The 25748-nt window shown below is 41.4% G+C and overlaps 1 protein-coding gene across 4 annotated transcripts; it reads right to left on the bottom strand.

Moving 5' to 3' along the window:
• Positions 1–1555: 1555 nt before the first annotated feature.
• zfyve28 (zinc finger, FYVE domain containing 28) lies at positions 1556–25518 on the bottom strand. Of its 4 annotated transcripts, none has more exons than XM_077555414.1 (14): positions 25113–25518; positions 16419–16559; positions 11940–12077; positions 11595–11797; positions 11390–11479; positions 9113–9202; positions 8936–9037; positions 7321–8862; positions 6923–7018; positions 6531–6694; positions 5503–5619; positions 5290–5394; positions 3748–3851; positions 1556–3675 (listed from the first exon to the last, which is right to left on the bottom strand). In XM_077555414.1, exons 1-14 carry the CDS (start codon positions 25146–25148, stop codon positions 3544–3546), a joined length of 3060 nt encoding a protein of 1019 aa, XP_077411540.1. In that variant the 5' UTR covers positions 25149–25518; the 3' UTR covers positions 1556–3543. The 4 variants fall into 4 exon arrangements, 3 of the variants coding, with proteins under 3 accessions (XP_077411540.1, XP_077411541.1, XP_077411542.1); XM_077555415.1 differs by having other exon boundaries at positions 5290–5391; XR_013290936.1 differs by having other exon boundaries at positions 3633–3675; positions 5290–5416.
• Positions 25519–25748: the final 230 nt, after the last annotated feature.

The raw sequence follows: 25748 nt of genomic DNA, 5'->3' as shown, positions 1-25748 counted from the left end.
CGCGCTGAGGCTTCTGACCAATGACAGACCGCGCATGCGTTAACCCGTTAATTTCCCCCCAAAACTCGCGGGTAAAAACGCACAGATGGAGTGTAGTGAACCCCCGTTTATCGCCGGAGACATGTTCCAGTCCCACCCTCCGCGATAAAAAAAAAAAAGTCTACACACCCGTGTTCATGTTCCAAGTTTTTACAAGGTAAATATTTTCAAGAGGGGAAGTAAGTATAAACAAATAAAATAATAGGGTTGCACAAGTGTGCACACCCTCTTATTACATTATGAAATGCGTCTGTGTTCAGAACTAACCAATCACATTCAGAGTCATGTTAAATACTAAATAGCGGTCAGCGCACATTTGCTACGATTCAAAGCGGTCCCCCCCCCCCCCTATATTTATAAAACATGCTAAAACCATTTTTATATGCTGTAAGATAACATATGTATGCTAAGACATTAAGCATCTTTCAAGGATATCAAAAAAATGGTCTAAAGCTCAGCTTGGCGTGATTGTTGAAAAAACAAAAAGTTGTTAGTGAGATATTAAAGGCTTTTTTTTTTAAATAGTGTGATATCTTTGCAACACGCAATTTTCCTACAATTTTAATTTTAAAAAATGTGGCAAATTTTCATTAAACTATTTTTACATTGATACACTCCATTTTATATACTGCTGATTTACTACTAGCACTGACTGTGGAAACTAACGCTTTAAACTAAGGCTTGGGTTTTAGAGTTTTAAACTTATGCAAGGATCTCAAAGTAGGGTTTTAAATTTGATTTAGGGTTTCAAATTTGCATTTTTAAATTGGGTTTCAAAGTAGGGTTTTAAACTAGGATTGGGGGTTCAAACTTAGGTTAGGTGTGAAAACATAGGGATTCTGCTATGGTTAGTGTTTGAAATTAGGGTTTCAAACCAGTGCCGAGGATGGGACGAAGAGTGAGCGTTCACCTGAAAGGGGCGGAGGGTGCTGATGAAAACCACTTTTAACCAAATGAACGAAATGCTGCCACCTCTTGTCAATATGCGGACACTTCATTCATTGTCCTTAGATATCACTTGAGATGAAAACTCCATCTTTACAGACACAATAACATAGCTATTTCTGCAGGCATAAATTAGGGATTACAGTAGTGATGTAATTTGTAGGTTATTTGTATATTTGCTGATCTAGTGTTCTTAATAGTTCTTAGTAAAGGATTAATTAAGTACCGCTACATAAACCAGCATGTGTGGCAAGGTAACTTTATTTTTTTACAACCTACAAGTTTTAAATTAAATGCACTAACGTAATAGAACAGCAGACTTTCAAAACACAACTTTTATTTTAAGAAATGTTGGTCAAAAATGTAACGCACTGCCAGTTCAGGTGTGATGCAATGCAAAAAACAAATTAGTGCAACACTTAACTTCCTGTGTGTTCAGTTTTACCAATTGGTTTCACTACTGCATTGTGAATTTAACCAAAAGCTATATCTTCATACTGTTATAAGAGAAAAGTAACAGTAAAAATAAAAATAATACACGCGCATACACACAAATGACCAGTCAAAAGTTTTAAAACGGGGGAAATCATTTATTTCCGTTTACATTGCATTTAAAACTATATAACATCGTTTAAAAAAAATTACACAGCTCCCATCAAGGAAATGTAGCGTCATTTTACAAAATAAGACCAATCTCTGAAATAATAGAATATTGCGCCTTTAAATTACTGCATGATTCCGTTTATATACATAAAATTGATCTAGCTCCATATGCCGTTTTTGTTCTTTATAAAAGAAAAAGCAAGACCCTTCCTAAGTGAGGTTGAACTTTAGATTCAACAGTAGAGCATGTTCCTGATTATGAAATGCCTGAGAAGCTGCTTTGAGTTACAGCAGAATAACACAATGCCCACTCTCGTGTACCGGTACCTAATATACTGTAACAACATGATGATGATGATGATGATTATGATGATGATGATCAGTGTGGAACATTGCTCGTCACCGCAAAGGAAGCAGATATTTAGCAAACAGCACTTGATATACAAATGAGACCGGATTCGGCACAAAAGTGTGCGTCTAGTGTGACGTACCTCAAGTTAACATCAATATCTTAAAGGTGCATTGTGGAGTTTAAAATTTGAATGTTAAAGAATTTATTGTATCACGCATACGCCAATACCCAGATGAGTAATTGTATCGCCCCTTTAGTGTGGAGCGTTCGGTTTCTTGAAGGTGAGGAGGGGTGGAGGGAGACGTCATGCTCGTCCCTGCGGACCTTTAATGTTAGCGTACGACACAATTAGGATGGAAACTGAAAACAAAAAACAAGAGGCCGGCTTCAAGCACAAATTCCAGCTCAGATTCCAAGAAAACTGGGGGGTGGGTAAGTTTATTTGAGCGCATTTACTCGCACACAGAGCATCATTGCACGAGCTTAATACAGACTACCAGTACGTTTTAGGCCAGAGGTGTCATGAGTTAAAAAAAAAATTTTTTTTAAAAAGTGTCCAATTCCACAATGCTCCTTTAAGACAATTCTGCAAATTTATTTTATTTTGCCAAAAATCTATACTTCTGGTCAGTCCACATGTGCAGGTGACATCTTTACGAATTATTGACCATTCTAAAGTGTTGAAAAATGAGTTTGCTCTCTATGATGATGCAATATTAAAGGCTGAACAAAGATGGCATTTTGGGGGTCTCCTGAAAAGTACCGAATTTGGAAGTACAAGGTTTGGGCCTGACGCCAGGGATATGTCAATCATTTAGCTAATGAACACCGTTGCACTTACATGAAATGGCTCGTTTGGTTATAGTAGTCAGAATATTGCACTAGAATGAAAAGAAAAGCCAAGAGTCAGCAAAAGTCAGCACCTGCGGAAGAAGGCTTTCGGGTCAAATTGAAAAAGTGTTGAAGAGAGGTCAACTCTCCACTAGAGGGCCTTCCAGACCAGACGGTGGTGATAAGTACGAGATCCCTTTTATCCAGAGTGCACAATGGGCACAGCCCATAAAGTCTTGACCCATTAAACATTCACTGCCATCAAAAGCGTGACAAAATCCCAATACAAAAGCTATCTCATCGCTATTGTGTAAATGCGACTGGAAGCGTGGAGCGGATTTCTGCCCAGTTCACGTGTGAATAGCAACAGCCGACATTGTGGTATAGTTATAACCAAAATGATCCTTATTTACATACTTATCATGACTTACATTCTTTGACTAATCCGAGCCCCGTGGGAGCTCCGGCACAAATGTTGGAAGCTCGCTGTAGAATAAGGAAGTCCATTCATTTGTACATGAAAAGCAATAAAACTCCTAAGGTGGCCTGTTTTCATGTTGTGCTGCACAAAGCCAGTTTCAAGTCTGTGATTGCCTCCTTTTACACCTTCACAGTCAAATGTGGGGAATAGTGTGTCTGTTCCAGGAAACGACGCGGGAAACAGGTGAGACCTTCCCTTGGTTTCTTCCCCTTCCTCTCACTCTGCAAGCACGTACGTTGACTGTGAAGGTGTCTTTGCGTCATTTTTGCTCTGGCAGTGTGTGGCCTGTGCTTCAAATGTTGGCCTTGTCGCTGTAGAAAGGCGTGACGTGAAACATGTAGCAGTGCGTGCACACCCTGACGGGCTTCATCTGGCCGTACCGGGGTAACGGAGCCGAGTGGGAGGAGCAGCGAGAGCAGAAGATCTGAGGGGAGCAAAAGGTAACATTAGGGGGTTGTGGCATCGACACATTGAAGGACGGAACCTTGGTTCGTACCTTTCCACAGCTCCTGCAGTGATGCTTCCTGCGGATGACGGTGAAAGGAGCTTTGCAGGCGATGCAGGAGCTGCACACTTCATCTGGAACCCAGTCAGGAGGATCTACAACAAAGTCCACAAATTTAATTAACTGTATTAATTTTGGTTTATAAGTCAAATTAAGTTCACCTGTAAAGGTTATGGTGCATTTTAGGTTCATTTGGAAATTCCATACAAAAGTCAAATAACATTTTGTGAGTACTGTACTGTATACGGTAAACATTACATCAGCGGTCCCTAACATGGTGTCAACGGGCACCAGGTCACTTCCAACGACCACGAGTAGCCCGCAAGGCATGTCCTAAAAATAGCCCACAGGTGATGGGTAATTGTGATTTCCTAGTAAAGATATGTTTTTTTTTTCAGGGCCAATACCAAAGTCGATTATTAGTAGTCAGGAAGGCCAATAACTGATATTTGGAGCAGATATTCATTCATTTTGAGTAAAAAAAAAAAAAAAGGGGCGGGGTATATTGGGGTTAAAAAAATTTAAATCTTGACTTTGTTCTAATGTCTTTAAGCATGTTTATTGAACTATTTTTCTGACTTTTGAAAATGTATACGTTTTTTTCCCTTTATCTTAGACAATAGGCATCCTTTTAAATTTCTAACAAAATTTTCAGGGAGCTCCCACGGAAGGTTATGCGTACGTCTTAAAAATTGAAATAGAAACTTAAACAAATAATTTTCTACAGTAAATATTTTTTTCCAAAATTTTAAAATACCTGAAATTTTTAACTTTCACATTTCTTTGTTTTAATGTCGAACAAAAACAAATGGTTCAGAAGGTTCCCAGGGTCAGCAGCATCTCTTATAAAGTTAACTGAAAATTTTAATAAATAGTTCCATCCATCCAACCATTTTCTTAACCGCTTATTCCCTTCGGTATCGGCCATCAGATTTTTTTTTTTTAAGGCCGATACCGATATTCGTCAAAATGCCCAATATTGGCCCCCAAGAAGTGTAAAAGTGATCCTTTGAAAATGTAAAGCCTAGTAGATAGATATTTATAGAAACCAATCATATTTATCAATGTTACATTGTTAAACCATTGTGAGATATCATTAGCATGATCTATGCCTTCCCAAGGACGAATATCAATAATTACTAATAATAACAATAACTAAAGGTAATTTGAGAAATTCACGTTATTTCAGAAGTGTGTATCAAACTGGTAGACCTTTGCAATGATCAGTACCTGAGAAGTAGCATTCAGTTTCAAAAAGATTGTTGACCACTCCTAAACAGCATTTTTTATTTTATTTTTGTGAAAGATCATGCAACTTGAATATAAAAGACGGTGCTATTGACACGCCATTCACTTGTGAATTAACATTTGGAATCATAGCCAAAAGTTGCCGACGGTCGACAACTCATGCGAACTAGCTGCCGAATCACGCATGTGGCCGGCTTTCCACCGCGAGAGCCTCAATTTGGCGGCATCTGAGGAAGGAAAGGCTGACATTTCAACTACATTCTGTATGTTTGTGGATGTGCTGACCTTCAAACTGGCCCTCGCGGGCCTTGGCTGCCAATTCTGATGAGGAAATGGTCTCCTGACACAGAGCGCAGTCCTCTAGTACTGCACTTCGCAGAACAGGGCCTGCTGGGCACCACAGAGAAACAAACTAAAACCAAGTTGTGCATAATTAATATATACACCCCCCCCCCCAAATTACAGTTGAAAGCTTTATGCCCAACACACGATCCTTACCTTTTTTTTGCTTATCGTTATCTCCCTGCTCAAACTTAGTTGCCATGACCTCAAATAACGTCTTAAGGATGCTGCGAAGGTCACTGGCATAGTTGGTCTGCAGCTGATCAGCAACACCTATACACCCCCCACCCCCAACAAAGAAAATCAAATCATGAGAGGAAAGAGCAGGTGAAGTGAGGCAAAATTTCACCATCTACACTTCCGTGCAATCAAAGTCAGCAAAAGGACGATTCTCGGATGTCTCTGAAAGATGATCCCGGGCAATTATCCTGTGGTGGGGGGTTTGCTAAGAAGTTTTTTTTCCCCTTTCTGATCTGCTCGGAAAATAGTCGGGATGGTAATTGTAAATGTTAAACTGTTCAATATTTGATGGCCAATCCTTATGTGTGTGGTTAACACAGAGTTGGACCGAGCCACAGACTCCATGACAGTGATGTGAAACGCGACGACAGCCAATTAGGAAGCTCGCACTGTGGCCGGACACAAATAGAGGAGCAAATGGGTGAGTTGAGGGAGTTTGAATAACGCAGGGGCAAAGTATGGCCTGCTTCATTCTTTAAGCCAGCTGTAGTATTTGTGGCATTAATTCAGCTACTTTCATTCTTAAAATGGGTTACTTAAAATGGATTTGTATTTATTTGTCTCATTAAATAACACTGGGGAACCATTTTAATAATACAATTTTGTTATGCTGATTCCAAAATTGCAGTCATTTTTTATACCACGTCGACTATTTTTATTTTATTTTATCCATAGCATACACTATTATTCTGTTTTGTTTTGGGTTTTCTGACCAGCGTGGATGCCATGTGGCACCACACTGCCTCACACAGGTTAGTCTTGGTACTGCAACAAACAGTTTCGGAGAGGAGAAAAGATTGATTATCTGAGGAGGTATCGTTATGCGTGTGGAAAGGAAAGTTTTTCCTCGTATAGTGTGGGGGTCTCTCACATTTTAAAAATCATTTGTGATATTGTTTTTTTTTTTTTTTGTGAACAAACAGGTGAGCTGTGCAACACCTTACCTGATATACAAACAAAGAGACGGTGAATGAGGTCACTGCTGCTGTGGAAGCGTGAGCGAATCTTATTTCGGGCAGCCATCTTGGCATCTTGCAGCGCGAGCCGGATCTCCTCATGGTCCAGGTCCTCTGACGTGCCTGAGCTGGGAGTGAGGCTGCTGACGGGGCTGCAGGAAGCAATGGAAGACAGAGCAGGAGAGGATGTTTATACCCCCCTCAACTGTCCCCTACATTATTCACACCTTCCATCCATATTTCATTGAGTGAAGATGTTGCGATTTAAGACAGCAAAGACAACTGAATATCATAAATGAAGACTGAAGGAAAACATCATCTGCTGCTTTGTCCCATAATTAAATAGTACTATACTAGCATATGATGCTGCTTATAGTTACCTGGGAGTGTAAACACTGCTGGATAGACTACATGTGGTGACCGACACACTCTCACAGTCACTACCTGACAAAGAGCTGAGGGGGGAGTTGTGAAGGCTAAAAACAACAGTACAGAGAGGAAATATTGAAAACATTAGGAAAGAAAACATAAAAGCACAAAGAAATAAAATTAAAATAAAAGTTCAGTCAAATATTAAATTGATTGAAGATTATTTTGAACGTGCAGTCAAAAAACAAGAACCCCCACCCAAAAAAATCGAAAATATAAATATCCCAAATGACTGCTAGTCCGAAAAAGAGAGTAGGAAGAAGTCAAACTCACAAATGATAAATTGATGATATGATGAAATAAGTCCAAATCAAATGCTCATTATGACATGAATCAATTTACAACTTACCTGGAGCCCTTCCTGCTGTCCTCTTTGGTGTCCCTTTTGGATTCCTTATTTCCTTGCTTGTCCTTGTCCGCCGCCTTGTCCCTTAGCAAGCCTCCGGTCGCGTGTTGCCTCGTTTCAGCTCTCTCCAGGCAGCATGTGGAGGGTTCGCCCTCTATGCTGTTGTCACAGTTCTGAGTGAGATTCCCCGGCCGTGGATCGCCCACCAGGCACTTTTCACAACGTTCAGCTCTCCCTTCCTCTTCCAGGGGCTCGTTCAAGCAGCGGGAAGAAGCGTGAGACAGCTGGCAAAATTCTCTTCTGCTGAAGCACTCGCGGCCTCGCGGGGGCAGCCGGCAAGCGGAGGACTGGATGACAGCGCCGGGGGCCGTGGTTTTACAGTGCTTATCTGTTCTTAGAGCGAGGCCTAACCCGAGCCCTGCGGTCTCAGAGGTGATGCCGTCCTCATGGGCGTCTTCGCAGCTCCCGCAGCAGACGCAAGAGTTAAGTAAGCAGTGAGTGGCCACCAGCGGGCCGCAGGGATCGATCTCAGACGGAGCGGGCCGAGGCAGAAGCATCTTGTCCACCGCCAGCTCCGTTAAGCTGGGGGAGCGAGGGTTGAATATGACCGTGGCTGAGAGTTTCATGCCGCCCATACGATGGGCGATGACCTCCGCCGTTTCGGTCACGGCGCTCTCTAAGCCCATCTCCCAGCCGTTGGTGTAAGGCAGCGGTTCGGAGCCGGGAGCGGATGTGCGCGTTGGAGGGCGCGTCGCATTGAGACATGGTGTGTTCTTACTGCGTGGTTGTAGACGAGGCTGATCTGAAGGTCCTTCGGGGAGCCAACCGTTGCGAACCACGTCCGGCCGCACATCTGGACTACGCTGCAACGGATGAGCAGACTTTGGGGTTTTAGAAGGCGAGGCAACACAACTACTGACTTTTCGTGATATGCTGGTAACGCCGTCTCCTGCTGGGTCCAGATCTTCCATGAAGAAGACCCTGTCTTCCTCCTCTAAACGGACACCCGTCTTTCCTCGTCCCTTCAGTACTCTGAGAGGGGAGACATCAGTACTGGAAGCCCCACTGGCGCCTCCTGCCTCGCCTGTGTTGGGACGGCGCGCCGGAGACTGACCCTGGCTGGGAGGCGACAACAGAGTTGACATCTCGTCTCCAACGCGGTACACCATCATGTTGAGCTGTTCCAGTTCTTCCTCATCATATTGCATGGAACAAGCAAGCTCAGCTTCTTCGGCCTCCTCGCACTGCAAGTCTTCCGCCTGCTCCCCTTTCTCGGGGTCCACCTCCTCCCAGCCTTTTTCCACTTGCGCCAAATCCTCCTCGTGGCTGGGACAGACAAACAGAGACAGATGCTTTTGCTGCTCATCACCGTCCGCCTTGGAGGTGTCATTAGTGGGGCTGCAGGACGACTCTTGTGTAGGTGCTGGTGTTTTGCTTGTGGCTTCCTCCTCTTCCTGGCCTGTAGGTAACTCGCCATCCTGAGAGATACAGAGGTTCCGCTCCAGCATCAGTAACTCTTCCTCTGTCAGAGTCTGCAACAGGTCTCTGAAAAAGAAAGAAAAAGAGTAGAATTTAAATTTAAGGATGAAGAATTTATGTTGGCACTCATTAACTGTACCTGATTTTCTTAAGTAAAGTACGAAAAGGCCGGAAGAGCTCAGACATGTCCTCTGATTTTCGGTCAAGGTCGAGAGGTCCTTCTGAGTACACGACCAACCCGCTGAAAATAGATTGAAAATGGAGATTTGGAAGGAGGAGCGAGGCGGGAAGTCTGGTGAAGACGGGCAACACTTACCATACAATGGCTAGTCTGGGAATTGTAAACATCAACGCAGGCTCATAGTCATCAATCATGTCTTGTGTGAGATAGCCCAGTTTGAGCGCCCTGGGACAGAAGGGAAAGACAGACGAGGTCAGTATTTTGTAGGGGTGTCAGGCAATTAAAATGTTGAATCGTAATTAATCGCTTGACTTCAATAGTTAACTCACGATTAATCGCAAATTCTATATCTGTTCTAAATATACAATAAAACTTTTTTCTAAGTTTCATACTCTTGTTAACATAAAATTGGGGGCAAAGTTAAACTAATAAGAATATGGCTGCATCTTTTAGTCCATGATACAGTAATTTCATAATAATAATAATTGAGTTAAAATTAAAAAGATGTACTGTAAAAAATGTATCGATTTGTGTTGAGGTTATTTTTCTTCAACTAGATGGCATAATTGTATTTGTAAGATGTTGGTGACAGCTCAGTGCATTTTTCTTTTCATATTAAGAGCTATCTAATCTTTTTTATGAAGTAACTTGTGACATTTTGCACATTTTTAAAATTGTAAAATACAACTTGACCCCAATCTCCACAAATATATGCATTACTGTTAACTCTTTGACTGCCAGACATTTTCAGAAAAGGGATGCCGTGGGTGCCAGCCGATTTAAGCATTTTGACTGATATTTCAAGGTCCACAGAAAATGTTGTGTTTGGACTATGGAAACACACATACTACCAAATGAAAGATTGGACTCTCATCTTTCATCAGAAAAAAAAGTTTGTTTCTACCTTATTCCGTTTTTCAGTAATCAACCATAGAAAATGGTTAGTTTCACCTCTGTTTTGAAACAAACATCTTTTAACGTCTTTGGCACTCCTCCCTAGGATTTTACTAAACGCTATTTAACATTTTTGGCAGTCAAAGAGTTAAATATATTACTGCTAAATTTTGATGTGGACGTGTCTGCTGCGCTGCGACTAGAATTCCACCAGTACAGGCTTTACAAGTAAGGGGCGGTCATTAATCGCATGTTTAAAAGAAAAAAAAAATTAAACTCAAAATTAACGCACTCATTTTGACACCCCTAGTATTTTGTATACGTATACCAGTTCTTCAAGTGTTACATAATTTTTTTTTAGCACAGTCCATTTGCAATGTACAGTGTTCTCTCGCTACTTTGCGGTTCGGTTATTCACTGTATAGCAGATTTTTATTTGTGACCATAACTTCATCAAATGCTACTTTACCTTGCTATTTTCTTCCTTCTAAGTCAGACCAGTCAAAACTGTCAATTTTTTTAGAGGGGAAATTTGCTTCACAAAAACCAAGACCTTGAACATTAGAATGCTTGTCGACCCCCAAATCCCCGTTCCCTCATTGTGGGTGCGTTCTGAAAGACGCTCCAAGCGTACTTCTTCTGTTTCTTGGCGGTTGGCAAACAAAAATAAGTTGTTGACACCGAAGAAGATGCGATGGTGGTCATATTACTTAGTTTTACAGGGATTTATGAGGTACTTTAATCCATTAGGATTGTAAATTTGGCTACAAAACAACACTAGTTCCTGGTTAAGGTAAGTCATTTTAAGACTAAAAAGAAAAACTTGAAACGTAAATTTCAAGCGGACGTTTCCATTAATTTATGAACGCAGCCTACAGCAATTAGCTAACCAGCTAAATTTGGGGAATACTCAAGTTTGTTACACATATAAGCCGCACACGACTGTAAGACGCACCGGGTTCCTGCTACTTTGTTTTCCATAATGAGGGCGCAAATTGTCTCGCTCTTGTTCTGTCTCTCCTACTGTATTTGGGCTCACTTGGTTTGTTTTGCTCTGCCTGACGCTCTTGCACTTCCTTTGTAGTGCGCCCCCTTGTGATTTGATGCATAAGCCACACCTTTGTATTATATTAGCCGCAGGGTCAAATGCAAGTGAAAAAAGTAGCAGCTTATACTCCAGAAATTACTATATAATCACTAGCTCCGTAGTCATTCTGCATTTTTTAAAATGAAACTTCTTAAGTGTAACAAGTCTTAAGAAGGGTGGAAATCATGTAGAGGTTGATTGTAATGGATGAATAGCAAATCAGGGTTCACTGTCTTGCTCAAGGACACTTCGACATGGTCACAAGGGCTGAGGATTGAACCCACGACCTCACGGTTGGGAGACGACCACTCTACCACTGATCCATGCAGACCATTGGATTTTAAATGTTGTCATGACGCTGGTACCTGGAGAGCTAAGATTTCCTTATATGTGGAACTTGGCATAAAAAGTTTGAGAAGTTGGGAATTTACCTTTCCACCGTCTCACAGAAGAGAACAATCACCTCCTGCTGCACATAGTATTCTTTGGGAGACTTGACAGGCACCATGGCTGACACATAGCTGCGATGCAAGAAAAGCAAGCAATGACATTTGCAGTCGAGTCAAAGGTTTGTTGTTGGCAAATGTGAATTATTATTTGCGCTACGACAGCCAAGAAGGTCTGCTTCTAATTTACCTGAGTTCAAACTCAGCAAAAAGGCTGTCGAAATGTCGCAGTGCGTCCTTCATGCGGTCTGCGTAGAAATTGAGGTCTCGCAGGGCCTGGTCTCGGGTGATGTTGCGTACCTCCTCCAGGCTGCGAGTCAGGTCCTTTGCCAAGGGTCTCATCGCTATGCTCTCGATCTCCCTGTTCATGATGATGGAGCCTGCAGCTAAACACTGCACAAGAGCGGGAACATCTTTAACAATCTCATGTCACACATTTCCACACGGGAAACTTGTCCTCGTGAAATAAACAGTATTTTGGAGTCTTCCCGAAGGCTTGTTTTTCCTCCAGATTGATTCTGAAAGAATACTGTACCTCAGCTCCAAACCAGAGCTGGCCTGCCAAGTTGTCATGACGAATCTCCTCGGGGAACTTGACACAGAAGTCTCTGTTGGCTCGGTCGCAGGGAATACATTCATCCATGATCTGGTTGATGATGTTCAGCACATTGTCCTGCAGTCACGAAAGCGTCATGAACAAAACATGAATGCTAATGACATCTTTTTCAAGATCATTGATTGGGAGGTGAATGAAGGCACTTTGACGAGGGTATTACACCATTAGGGTCGCTGGCGTTCAATAAAAACACTAAAATGAGGCTCATAATTCAAGCTGTGAAAATACTGTGTCACACACCGCGAGAGCTAATCAAGAGCTTATGTGCCTCTGGCATGTACAAGAGCCATAACAATGACTTACAATGAGCTTTTCACTCAACTGTGGCAGCACTGTGCACTGTAATCTTGTCAGGCGCAGCACTGCGTCTTTCTCTGCACGCCCAGAGGACGAAGATTAAAAAGATTTGAGACGGAAAAGCTTGACCATTGATTCCTTTACAGCTTTGAGCTGCTGGTGTGTCTGTAAGCTTCTCGTAGCAGGGGACGTTGGCGATAACCATCGAGGACCGGCTGCAAATCCTCTTTTGACAACATTTTTTTTTGTCATCCTTCCTTTCAGCTTCTATTTTCGTCCCTGCTTGTCTTTCAACCTTCCTCATCACCCGTGTCTCAAAATATAAAACACACAAAAATTGCAGAGCGCTCAGGCAGACTTCGCTGATAGCTTTGGGGGCCGGTTCAAGTGTAAATTGTTGGCCCGAGTGGTTTCATCTGCTATTATTGGTGCCCCAGGCTGTCGGGTATCACTGCCTAATATATTTGTCAAAAGCTTTCAGGAGGAACGTTTGAGAAAAAAACAAACATATAAAAGCATGCTAAATAAAAATAAACACACTGTCAAAGGAAGAAGGTAAAAGAACAGTTGGGGGTCAAGCGGTGACCTTATTAAGCATTGCCTGGTGTGCAGCGGCGCTAGGAGGGCTGCTGGAGCACAACAGGCCACATGACGACTTCCCAATCCCACCTGCCGCTCTCGCAGCATGATGCAGCATGGCATCCATCACTCACGCGGAGCCTTGCCCTCCAAGCGCCTCTCAGCCCTGACCGCACAAAGACTACTCTAACCATTTACCTCTATCATCATGTACATCTGGGCCGCGGCCAGAGCTAACAATGCACACTAACACCAACACAATGAAGACTAAGACACCCACAGACTTATTATACATGCATGCGCACAAACCAACAAAAAATCCAAATCTGCCATCATTTAGATGATTGGTGCATATTTTAGTGAATTGACCTTTTGACCTATAATTTGATTTTAACTCTGACTGCCATGGACGTTAAAAGACGTCAAGTAAAAACCTACGGAGTGCCGCCAATGACGTTAAAAGACGTCATCCAATTTTTAAAAAAAAAATTTTAAACGGGTGGAGGAAAGCCTTGGCCAGCTGTAGTGAAAGTTACAAGCAGATCTAGTTAGCCTAATGACTATTTTTGGCCCCTAGATGGCAGCAATGACTCTCTTTTGACAAGATTGGGTAGGCGGAGCTAGAGGGGACAATGGCTGGGGAAGGGAAGAGAACATGGCGACCGGTTGCAAGCAGCTCACGCTCGAGCAGTTTTTTTCAAAGACGAAAAGCATCGACCAACGCTAAAGAGCACATTGATGACGACGACGATCATAATCGATGATGATGATGGTGACTCCGAGGTTGGAAGCGTTGACGCGGCAGTAGAAGATGTGAGGCGGAGCTAGATGGCCGAGGAAGCGAACAATGGTGACCGGTTGCAAGCAGCTCACACTTGGGAATTTTTTTCAAAGACGAAAGGCATCGACCAACGCTAAAGAGCACATTGATGACGACGATGATCATCATCGATGATGATGATGGTGACTCCGAGGTTGACGCCGAAGTTGGAAGCGCTGATGCGGCGGCTATGACGACGTCATAAAGGTTCACGGGCTAGCAATGCTAACACCGGAAAACGCGGAGCACAACCGAGCACGCTCAGGCGGACGTTCAATCGGACAACGAAGAGTGCCCCGAGTCCAATGCATATTCATCGGAGGAGTGGGTACAGTCTGCTACTTGCTATTCCCCGGAAAAAAAGGCCGTCAAGAAAGTGTAACATCTGCACGCGAAACGGGCAATCGAAGTGAAACGTATCTGTTGTGCAAATCCTGCTCCGTCTCCTTGCACGCAGGGCAGTGTTACAAAAAGAAAAACTGTATTTGAAACATCCACATAATTGTAAGTAGTACCACAGTTGCACACATTTGTAAATAGTTTGCGAAATTGTTTTGTCAAATTGTTACACTGTTGAATGGAAATAAACGTATTTTGCAATCTAAAAACACTTTTTCATTGTTGGTGGTGGTGTATTACAGAAGTAAAGCACTATTTAGGTGTTTGTGGCATCATTCGTGGACAAAAAAAAGTGTAGAATTCACTAGAGTGCATGAAATAACATCGTTTCACAAAAAGCTCTTTTTCTCCGCTTTTTGTTTCAAAACAGAGCATTTCGGTGAAACTAACCATTTTCTATTGTTGATTACTGAAGAACGGAATAAGGTAGAAACAAACTTTTTTTTTTGATGAAAGATGAGAGTTCAATCTTTCATTTGGTAGTATGTGTGTTTCCATAGTCCAAACACAACATTTTCTGTGGACCTTGAAAGATCAGTCAAAATGCTTAAATCGGCTGGCACTGGCGACATCCCGTTTCTGAAAACGTCTGGCAGTCAAAGAGTTAAGGATCATGTGACCTTAAAAAAAAAGTATATGAACTGTTTTAGTTCACATCGATTCACTGAAAATTCTGCTAGATCAAAATGTTCCGATTTTTTGGGGGCTGATGTGGCATGGAACGACCCAGTAGGTTCCATCTCACTAATGAGAACAAGCACTAAGGAAAATTGATAGATGGATGATAGATAGACTTTTTATCATGTAACTGTACAGCTATGAGAAATTTGTGAAAAACAATCTTGTTCCATATTCATATCCAAGATGCCGTTTTAAACAGTTTCTCCCGAAATAAGCCACTGTTGGACATTCATTAACTAAACACATGACACAAAGCCCTTTGCTAACTAATAGAAATGAGTGTTTCCTTGTTTTCAAAGTCCCTCACACACTGACAAAACTACTTATCGCACGTTATCAGCTTAACGCGCTTCATGTGGAAACTTGACCCAGATAAGGTAACAATGAGACCACCTCGCCAATTTTTAGACCGAGGCTGATAAGTGCCGTGTCTATTTTCAGCTTGTCGGTTATAAAAACAATGTCCAGCCAGGTGGTTTGTGGAATACAAATATGTGTGTTGATTCATCACTGTCATATCAATTCGTCTCAATTGAAAGTTTTTAAATTTAACACAATACAATTGAATCATCAACTGTTAAAAAATTATATTTGTAAACACCTCCCCCGATGGTAATAGTTTTTGTTAAAATGCACTGTTCCAAATACACTAATACACTGTTAAGTTGTAGCCATATTAGAGAGTAGAAAGAAAAAGTCACGATCAAGTTATTCCAATAAAAGTTTTTTTTTCAGCGTGGAGCAGTTCTTTTGAGTGATAAAAGTGCAGCGAGTAGCGCGTTAATTAACATTAGCGAGTCAGTCTGGAGTAGATCATTACAATTCCTTGCACATCTATAAATTGAAGCAAAAATCATTGTCAATCAAATCATTTTGAATCAAAAACCGTTCATAATCGAAAATCGATTCTGAATCGAATCGCAGGCCCAAAAATCGTAATCGAATCGAATCGTGAGACATTCAAAGATTCGCACCTCTAATATTATTTATTTGGTTGTGACTAACATAACTATGAGATTCATTTTTCAAAAATCATTTCCAGTTTAATCCATTTTGTAGAAACATTATTTGAATGTAAGCCGCCATTGTTATTTACGTGGCTTAACTTGCTTTCTTTATGGTCGTTTTAAATACTGCCGCCATTCTACGTCACAACGCACTGAATGCGATTGCGACGTACGTCCAAATAAAGTTTCTACAAAATGTATTAAACTGGAAATGATTTTTGAAAAAATGAATCTCATAGTTATGTTAGTAACAACCAAATAAATAACATAGAGCAAACTTGTCATTACAGTCGGGGTTCCTTTTAAAATATCAAGTTATGTTTTAACATGGTACCTCTTATTTGACAGCAGTTGGTGCACCATTTGCATAGACTATTTATGAAAAGAGGACAAAAACATCATTTGCATCATCATTTGCAATGTGGTGTCGTGTAAACAGCTTTTATAGAGTGTAGTTAGTAGATATCATTTTAAGAAGAGACAAAATGTGAACTTTTTAAAACAAAAACTAATCTCAGCAGCAACCACATAAATCCCACCTATCCCAGTGTGATGTTGTGATTTCTAATGAAAGGCAGCGCGAGATACTCTTGCCCCTCGTCCCTCCCAGCTCACCTGGCAGGAGCGGAACTGGTTGACCAACAGCGTACATCTTTGAGGGTCCTTCCTTCCATCGAGGCTGTCCAGTTCAGCGGCCACCTGGTTCAGCTCATCGTCTGCGTAGTAGAACTGGGCCAGAAGCTGTGGGTCCGTCCTCTGCACAGAATCACAACAAACTACTGACAAATCCGTTTGACTGGACTTTACTTATATCTTCCCCATTGGCGTCTTTCAGCTAAATTAAAACCATGATTTAGCATCCAGTGCATATCAATTCTTATACAGTACACCAGTGAGATTGGGGCAGTTTTCATACCACCTAACTACACTTTTGAGTCTTCACAGAAAAGCGCATGGATGCCGTCACCACCACTAACTCATCTGCTCCCTAAAACATATAAATATGTTCCATTATAAATGTCTTAAGTGTCCCAAAGACATATTTATACTTTATTTTTATGCTAGAGCATACAGAAGGCTTTGATGCAGCCTCTGAACTGCAGAGAACGGGTGAAGCAATTGTAGTAATTACAAAAACGGCCAGCAGGTGGCAGCAGAGCAAAAGAGATCAAGCAGGGCCATGTTGCAAACTAGCTGATTTCCCCACAGTTCTAAACAGATTTGTGAATAATGATGAAACTTAGCTATAGTCTAATGCTAATTGCTGTAAAACGGAAACAGATAGAAATGCACTTTTTTTCCGGATGAAAGAAGAGACTCTAATCTTTCTTTTGGTAGGTTGCATGTTTTTATAGCAATAGAACACAATATTCATTGGGCCATGCAAAATCAGTCAAAATCCAGTAAAACAGCCGGGAGCGAAGTGGGTTGCTTCAGTGAAAATGGCTGGGGGTGAATGAGTTAAAGAGGTTTTCGACAGAAATAACTACAGCGTCAGATGAAGACACATCTGTTTATTCTTCAGCAGAACTGGGCTACATGCTAATTTACAAATGATGCATTGGCTATTAAGGGGTAATTGTATGCTTTTTTTGCACACATAGGCTGAATACAAGTGATGTATTGGAGTTAGATTCAAACCAGTTTACCGGTGTGTATATAGGACACACCGCTCACCAGTTGTTTTGCAGCATATGTACAAATTCTTGACAACACAAGTCAATTTTGAGATTGTTTTTTTTTTTTAGGGCGATGCAAATGACATATTTAGTATTCATTGTCACTAGGCAGCTTTAATACAGTGAAAGCTCCCAGAAGAGTAGGCGTAATTAGTGAGCCTAACCCTGGTAGCACATTTGTGTCATTATCGCCCACTGTGCACTGGAGGTGTTGGGACCAACAGCACAGAGGAGCAAAGCGTGCATAGGTTGAGTGGAAACACATTGCACAATGTATGGGGAGGGAAAAAAGAAGAAGAATAATAATCACTTAGCTATGGTTGCACCTCAAAGAAAATATAGCATCGCAGATACGCTCAAATTCTGAGAACAAAAGACAACCTATGCTGACGCAGACACAAATTCAAGGGAGGACTCGGATAGATGGAAAGGTTAATGGATTTGAAAATGGCGACCACATGCCGACACGCATCATCACACACACTCGGCGAGAAACCAAATGATAGTACAGGAGCTCGGGCGCTAAAAGGGCAGCATGACTGGGCGGACTGGGAGAGACACTTGTCTTTTTGTTTGCGGTGTAGTGAAAGCGTTTTTTATGACATCAAATGGAACATTAGTATTACTGTAATGGAGAAATCTCTCACAGGTGCTTTCCCCTCAAGTTTGCAGTGCTCTTCCTGTTGCGTGATCCGCTCCCTTGTGGACCGTCTCCCTGAATATGATACACAACGCTGTTCCCTCACTCACGCTCATTAATAATGAAACAAACAGCAAGGAGGGTATGCAGAGATATACAGTCATCCGCAGCAACGATGCTTGTCGCATCAGGACTGTGAGAAGAAATGCAGTACTTTTGAAAAAGGCTGCTCAAAAGACTTCCATATGGTAAGATGTGTTTTTTTTATTTTTTAAAGGGGCTTAATCAACCTTAAACATTTCTTGACAATATGTTATATGTGACCTCACTAGTCTAAATATGACATTCTGATTAACATGACATTGTGGAATATGCAACAAAATCCAGCCATTTTTATCCATCTCAGGTGGCGGCCATTTTGCCACTTGCTGTTGACTGCTGACTTGCTGATGACATCACAGTTGCTCAAAGCTCAGGCAACGACCAATCACAGCTCACCTGTTTGTTTGTTTTAAGCTAAGCTGTGATTTGTTTGTTACCTGAGACCTGAGAAACTGTGATGTCATTTTCAATCGACAGCAAGTGGCAAAATGGCCGCCTTCTGATACTGACAAAAACTGCTGGATTTTGCTGCTAAACTCATATTCAACTAACGCAATATAAATCAGAATATCGTATTTAGACTGTTTTTTTTAAGCTAAGCTTTGATTTGCTTGTTACCTGAGAAACTGTGATGTTATTTTCAATCGACAGCAAGTGGCAAAATGGCCGCCTTCTGATACTGACAAAAACTGCTGGATTTTGCTGCTAAACTCATATTCAACTAACGCAATATAAATCAGAATGCCGTATTTAGACTAGTGGGGCTGAATAGAACATATTGTCAATATATTTATTATTTTTTTTATATTCTGTATATCTAATATTTGGCAGTGGCATCACAAGTTACCAGTAGGCAGGCTTTCGTTGACGACATTGAACAATGGGGAGCTCTGTGACACAAATGTCACGGTGACCACAGAGGAACCAGAAGAAGGAGAAACTGAAAGGTCTTTTTAGGCCAGTGTGCAGCGAGAAAGAAAAGAAGTGTTTGAAACAGATGTCATCCTCCTAAAGCCTCCTCCTGCTGCATTCCTCATACAAGAGGGAAAATTCCTGCAGCGCCGCATCATGGGAGAAACTCAGTGAAAGGCAGGCAGTGTTCAAGATGCACTGGAAACTAAAGACACTTCATTTATGCTGCTTCATCTATAAAATGGCATGAAATAATGACTCAAATGTTAGCAACCAGGCTTAAAGATGTTAATGACTTGTAACAGTGAGTGGCAACCAATCAGTAATGCATTTGGACAGTACAGAGTTGTGAAATGATCCGTGCTGATCTGCTTTTTTTTTTATTCTCCACATGCCAGGAAGAATAAACAAAGACTAAATAGCATGAACTCTACTGTTTTGATTGTCTTTACATTCTTCTGTGTGGAGTTCTTTGTGGGTTGCACTGGAATGATGTCACTATATTCAAGTAGCTGACGCAGTTATTGCCCTCTTGCCTACGCATTTTGTCTGTTGCCAAAATACAAACTCATCCTCATTTGGGCATTCAGGATATGTGCTTCATTTAGGCTGGATTCACATTTCACGGTTCAAGTGACACAAAACCATGATGACAATATAGACAAAGAAAATGCAGGGAATTGGATGTCCCCATATCCGAAACAGTGCTCGGTGGTATCAGAAGCCAGGCAATATCAACCGCAATTCGGCTAGTTGAAGCTTGTTGTCATTGCCAATCACAAAAAAAACGATCCCGAGCAGGTAATTTGTGTGATCATATCGGAATTGATATCAGGCGGTCACTCATTTTAGCCAATTAGTGCATTCCATTTTATACGTTCAACTTGAAACTTTCAAATACCAACCTACTACTACTGCTGCTGTGTTCTTCGTAAAGCCATCCTGGCAAAAATTCAGAAAGGAGTGCTAATGCGGCTATATGGCTCTCGAACTTACGTCATCACCCCCCAATGACAGATCTACCTTGCATTCAGTAAGGACATGATTCAGCAGATTCACGTCCCTTGTGGTGTCACATACGCCTGCCATTGCACTCCAACCGTCGGCCGCTGTTTGACTTGCCCTGAAGATGATGCAAGCCGCGATGGCGCAAAACTAATTTCAGACCAATACAATTCACAAGGATTCTGTACTTCCTGCTCTTCTGCGATAAGTGGTCGTGTCTGATCAAATTGAGAGGCTGCCGCTGCACCAGCATCAGCATTTTTGTCATTTCTGCATTCTCCAAGGTCTTCAAATTCTACACTTCATTTCCATTCTAAGCGTGCAGCTGACGAGAGCTACCAGACACTTGAATATCATCTGAACCCACTTAAGGGCTTGAAAAGAGACCTTACTTCTACCCTCTGTATTTTATTCAAAGCCCCATTTGCTGCCTTCTGGCTGCCATCCAAGGATCCTATGCAAATGTTTTCGGGGGACATTGGTTCATCAAATCATTTATTATTTAGGACGCGGTGTTGGAAGCAAGAGTGAGCCAAGACGCAAAATACTTTTTTTATTTATCAAAACGTGGTGGTGGTCAAACTGTCATGTTGGTTGATTGCCTCACAGCTGTTGCATGACTCACAATTGCTTTTCCTAACTATAGAATGCTCAGGAATATCACTACTGTTCCAATCTATTCTTATCAGCGGGATGAAGATTTGGATCCACATCAGAGAACTAGACTTACTTATCTCAGTCCACTGACTCAGAGTGATCCACCCATCTGGAATGATGGCTTAATCTGTGCCTCTTCAATGCAGAGTTGCAGACTGTCCTGATGTGACATTTGGACTAGGCAGTGACCTCTATATGTGCTTGGCACACACAGGAGAGCAGATTTGATTAAAAGGTGTGTCCCAGGTGCCAACACTGTTTCGTGGTGTCACGTGGAGTCACCCTGTTTGCCAGCGCCCAAATGAAACCTCTTATGCAACAAGTTATAATCTGGTTATACAATCAAGAACTGGCCGTTTTGACTGATTTGCGCTACAACGGAGGAGTTACATTTTAGATTATATGAATTCACAAAACCAGCGAGTGTGAATCTAAAGAGATGCGGGTAGCCCCAAAAGTAGAAGAAAAAAAAAGAAGTAAAATAAGCGACAACCTGTGTAGTTTTAGATATGAAATTCTGTTTACAGATCATAAAGCTATTCTGCTTCAAGCACTGATACGGAATCTGATAAACTGCCTTTGTGTTGCCACTTATCAGTTGGAGCAGAAGTCGACACACTGAATTAATACAACTGTGGGCTTGTTCTGGAGTCAGAAACAACGTACCAAACTCTCTATTTCTGCTGGAGGCTAGAAACTTGGGGGCACTGCTAACTAGCAACAAAGTAAATGCACTTTTCCAAATGTACCATTATCCAGGATGACAATGAGTAGACATTACTTTAGTAGCATTCAGCATATGATTACAATTCAGCCAAATGCACCTTCACTCTGCCATGATTCCGTTGTGATAGAACGACCCACAGCCACTCTACCATCTTGGAGGATGCGCATGGCTCACATTGAGGCTAAATGTGTCCACATTCCTTTCACTGTTATAAACAGTGACAGAGTGAAAACGCTTAAACGGGCTGCTGCAAATGACACACGACGACAGCCGTAACCCAAGAGCTTGCAGCGGTACACATCTTTTTGATTCTAACTGGCCAGAAAAAGTCCAGCGCTGATATTTTCTGTGATGGTGAAAGGAGGCAACAACTCTCTGTGAACATTCTCTAACCAAATGGCATGCTATAGTACGTGTTTACTTAATGTGGGTGTCAGTGTCTGTTCAGGGGCACAATGTCATTCGCTCAAATAGTTTATTATAATAGGGGTGTCAAAATGAGTGAGTTAATTTTGAGTTAACTTAAAGTTCCTTTAACACACCACTAATTTTTTTAGCGTGCGATTAATGACCGCCCCTTACTTGGAAAGCCTGTACTGGGGAAATTTGTGGAGACTGGGGTGAAGCTGTAATTTAATTTTTTTTTTAAATGTATAGAATTTTACAAGTTACTTTATGGTAAAGATTAGATAGCTCTTAATATGAAACAAAAAATGCGTTGTCACCAACGTCTTACAAATGCAATTATGCCATCTAGTGGCAGAAAAATGACCTCAACACAAATCAATCACACTCATTTACAGTAGATCTTTTTAACTTTAACTCAATTTTATGAATTATTATGAAATTAATATATCAATGACTAAAAGATGCAGCCATATTTCTATTATTATTATTTCCAGGACAATTAATTAACCAGAAGTTTTCTTCTTCCTCTTATTGTGGTTATCTCGTCGTTTAATTACTGACGCTTTTATTGAAGGAGAATAGGTTGCCTGTTAATTCTTACCATGGCAATGACTTGGCACAAAAGACAAGGGTGTAATAGTTCAGCTTCAGCTCTTTAAATGCGATCCAATTCATGACTGTGACAATGCTTGTGGCGTGCAACTGTGCATCAATATTTATGTCTAAGCCCAGCAGTGGGCCACAAACAATGCTGCACCGACAGTGAGGGTGGGGACAGAGAGAGGGAGAATGACGCAGGTGAGCATATGCTGTCAAAAGCATGCAAGCTAATAGCTAATTAGTTTTCCAGCATAGAAATTTGATACAGAATTTATAAAATTAAATTTCATAAAGAAGAAAAAAATGTTCTTCTATATTTCAGGTTTTTCCCCCAGAGTTTATTACATTGCATTGAGGAAACTTTTAAGAGCAGTTCTTATGTCAATTTACTGTGCAGACATATTCAAATGAATTTTAATGTATGCTGTGAATCAGAGTGGAGAGCATACTCCTTAATTTTAGCTTTGCTTTTTCTGTTTTATTACGCTGAACACATTAATTTGTTAAGTTTAACAGCGCTATGCAAATGTTCATCGGTGCTGAAAAATGAGGGTACATTACAATAATGAACAGTACAAGTGTTGCACAAGACTTTCAATTGGACAGTTACTCACACAGTGGTCACTAAAAATAGAACAAGTCGAAAATTACTGTCAAGCATTAGACCACGTAGATGATTTTTTTTATCGACCTCTGGCAAAGAAACACACTGCTTTAAGTCTGTGAAAAACAATGTTATAGTGATGATGCAGCCCATATACATTATTGATATACAGTACCTACTACATACAGTACCTATACAGTCAAACGGTTGCATTAAGTAGTTAAAGTTCCCTACACCTAAAAAGTTTTAAAAAAGAAAAGAAAAAAGAAACTAAAATAAAATCCTTTCACATATCAAAAGTGCTGCAGCTGGAATATTTAACAAGGTAACCGCAACCTGCTCTGCTTGCTTGATCTAAAGAATTACAGCAAATCCAATAACGCCTGACTCTAAAAGAAATGACTGGGCCTGACAGCAGCAGATTTAGAAGAGCACTGGCTTCTCACAAGTACAAATGTGACCCGAGTTTAGCCATCAACGCAGGATTTAAATCCACCAAAGCTTAAACATTACTCATCAAACCAAGAGGAAGCAGTTATCAACTTTAAAGGTACAGTGTGCATCTTTTAGTGACATCTAGTGGTGAACTAATAGAATACGATTTTAAGCAAACACTACAGTGTCTCGGAGACCACGCTTCACAAGACTACCACCAATTATCATTTGTCGTGGGCGAGCGATGGTGAGTTACCAAGTGGGCAAGCAGGAGTTAGCCAGAGCGGCTAACAAGAGCAGCTAGCGGGAGAAGTTTGTAAACGCTAGGGAGAGCAAAGCAGAGGGAGACAGGCGGCTATAGATCGAATCACGGGACTCAGCGATGACCACCTGCAGGCCCTAACTGTGGAAGGTAAGGGGCGGTCGACCCATTGGATCCGACACAAGCACCACCAGGACTAACTACGTTTGCGAAGATGTCCTTTGGGCATCCGTAACAGGAACATGGCGGCAAAACATAGCAGCCTCTAGGAAGTCAAGTCAAGTCAAGTCATATGTTATATAGCACTTTCAAACAGCAGTAGCTGTCACAAAGTGCTTTGCAGAAACACATGATGAGACATGTAATAATAATTAATAATTACCTACGATTATTTAAAAAAAATTACATTATGCAATACTTTTTTTTTTTGCATACTATTGACATAATCTTTTTTTTTTTAAATGAATGAGTTCACCACTAGATTGAGCTAGGGATTGCAGACTGTACCTTTAAAAATGTGTGTTGCTGGGCTAGAACAGTTTTTTTTTTTTGCATATTACTGAAATCAATAGCTTTTTTATTTTCATTAATGAATTAGTTTAGTTCACCACTAAATGGCACTAAATTTTGCACACTGACTCTTTAAGTTAGTGACCATCATATTAGAGTGAATTTTATTAAGATATTTTTTTAATCTTTCACTATATTTTAACTCATTTATGAATGAATATATAAATAACTTAAAAAATATGTATATTTAAAAAATAATAATATTTTTTTTTGCTTGTGTGTTTTACATACATTTTAACCCTTTCCTCTCATCTGCAATTGACTTGATGCCCATTAGTCCTTTCTAAATACAATCAAAAGTCGCCCTTGAGCGCAAGTTTGCTCACCGCAGCAGTGTCAACAATCACAGTGCAGTAAAACGTGTGACAATAAAATGTGTAGCGTCTGTATTGAGTGCGTGTGTGTGTGTGTAGGGAGCGATTGGGCAGACACGCAAACATGTTTTCCCCAGTGCGGCTCTTGAACAAAAGGGGTCAACAAAAACAAAGGGGAGGGGGGCTCAGCTAGGCTGCATATGTCAACGTGAAGACACAAGAGCCGGCCGGTCGGCTAACGTTAGCTGATGTGTGACACAAGCGATGCTTGCGGGCTAGCCGAGCCGAGCCGACCCGAAGCAGCCACACCACCGCCGCTTCCTCCCACCCGGGAAATACAAACAAAATGGCTAAACGATGGACTGTCATGACGTGTGAATTCCACAGAACTTACCTTGGGCTTGTACAGCCACTTTCGAAAGCGGTTCATCGCTACCTCGCCACCTTCCTTTTGTCACCGAGCCCTCGTCCGCTTCTCCCGCGGTACCTGTGCGTCTGACAGCCTCGCTCGGCTGCTAAGCTAGCTAGCGACGGTGGCTTTAAATCCGATCAAATAAATCAAATAAAACAATGTACGGTAAGTTGTCCTAAATGCTACAAAATGGCACTAAAGGCAGACGGCGGTGACACACGGAGACAGCGACTTATTTCCGCATTTTCTCGTCCTGCAGGGTTCGCCGTCCGTCTCCCCGGTCCTGCCACTTGCAAAGTCCCGGAGCTTCCAGCAGTGAGAATCCAAGCGATTGCACTGGCCGACGTCTGCGCCGCTTGGTGCACGTCCGACGTTACTTGATGACAGTCACGTTGACAACATTCCCCTCCCACTTTCACAGGAAGTGATGCGTTCAAGTGTTGCTCTCGAAATATCGTAAATCACGAACATCTTATTATAACCTATTTTACACATATTTTACATGCGTTCAGTTATGACGGGCGACATCATATTTGATTTGAGAAATAATTTAACTTCATGCTTGTGCGAACAATAATACTTTGTAGTACAGTTTTCGTGAAGTATGGTGAAATTCAT

The sequence above is a fragment of the Vanacampus margaritifer genome, chromosome 1 (genome assembly GCF_051991255.1).
Source record: "Vanacampus margaritifer isolate UIUO_Vmar chromosome 1, RoL_Vmar_1.0, whole genome shotgun sequence".
NCBI classification, from domain to species: domain Eukaryota; kingdom Metazoa; phylum Chordata; class Actinopteri; order Syngnathiformes; family Syngnathidae; genus Vanacampus; species Vanacampus margaritifer.
Note: the sequence above shows the minus strand (reverse complement) of the source record. Positions and strands in the feature narration are given on the sequence as shown.

Excerpts from the sequence above, each read along its gene's own strand:
- zfyve28 (XM_077555414.1), bottom strand. The coding sequence starts at position 25,148 with ATGAACCGCTTTCGAAAGTGGCTGTACAAGCCCAAG. Across the intron at positions 12,078-16,418 it reads ACCAGTTCCGCTCCTGCCAG|GACAATGTGCTGAACATCAT; the intron begins GTGAGCTGGGAG and ends TCGTGACTGCAG. Across the intron at positions 8,863-8,935 it reads ACTTTACTTAAGAAAATCAG|AGACCTGTTGCAGACTCTGA; the intron begins GTACAGTTAATG and ends TTTCTTTTTCAG.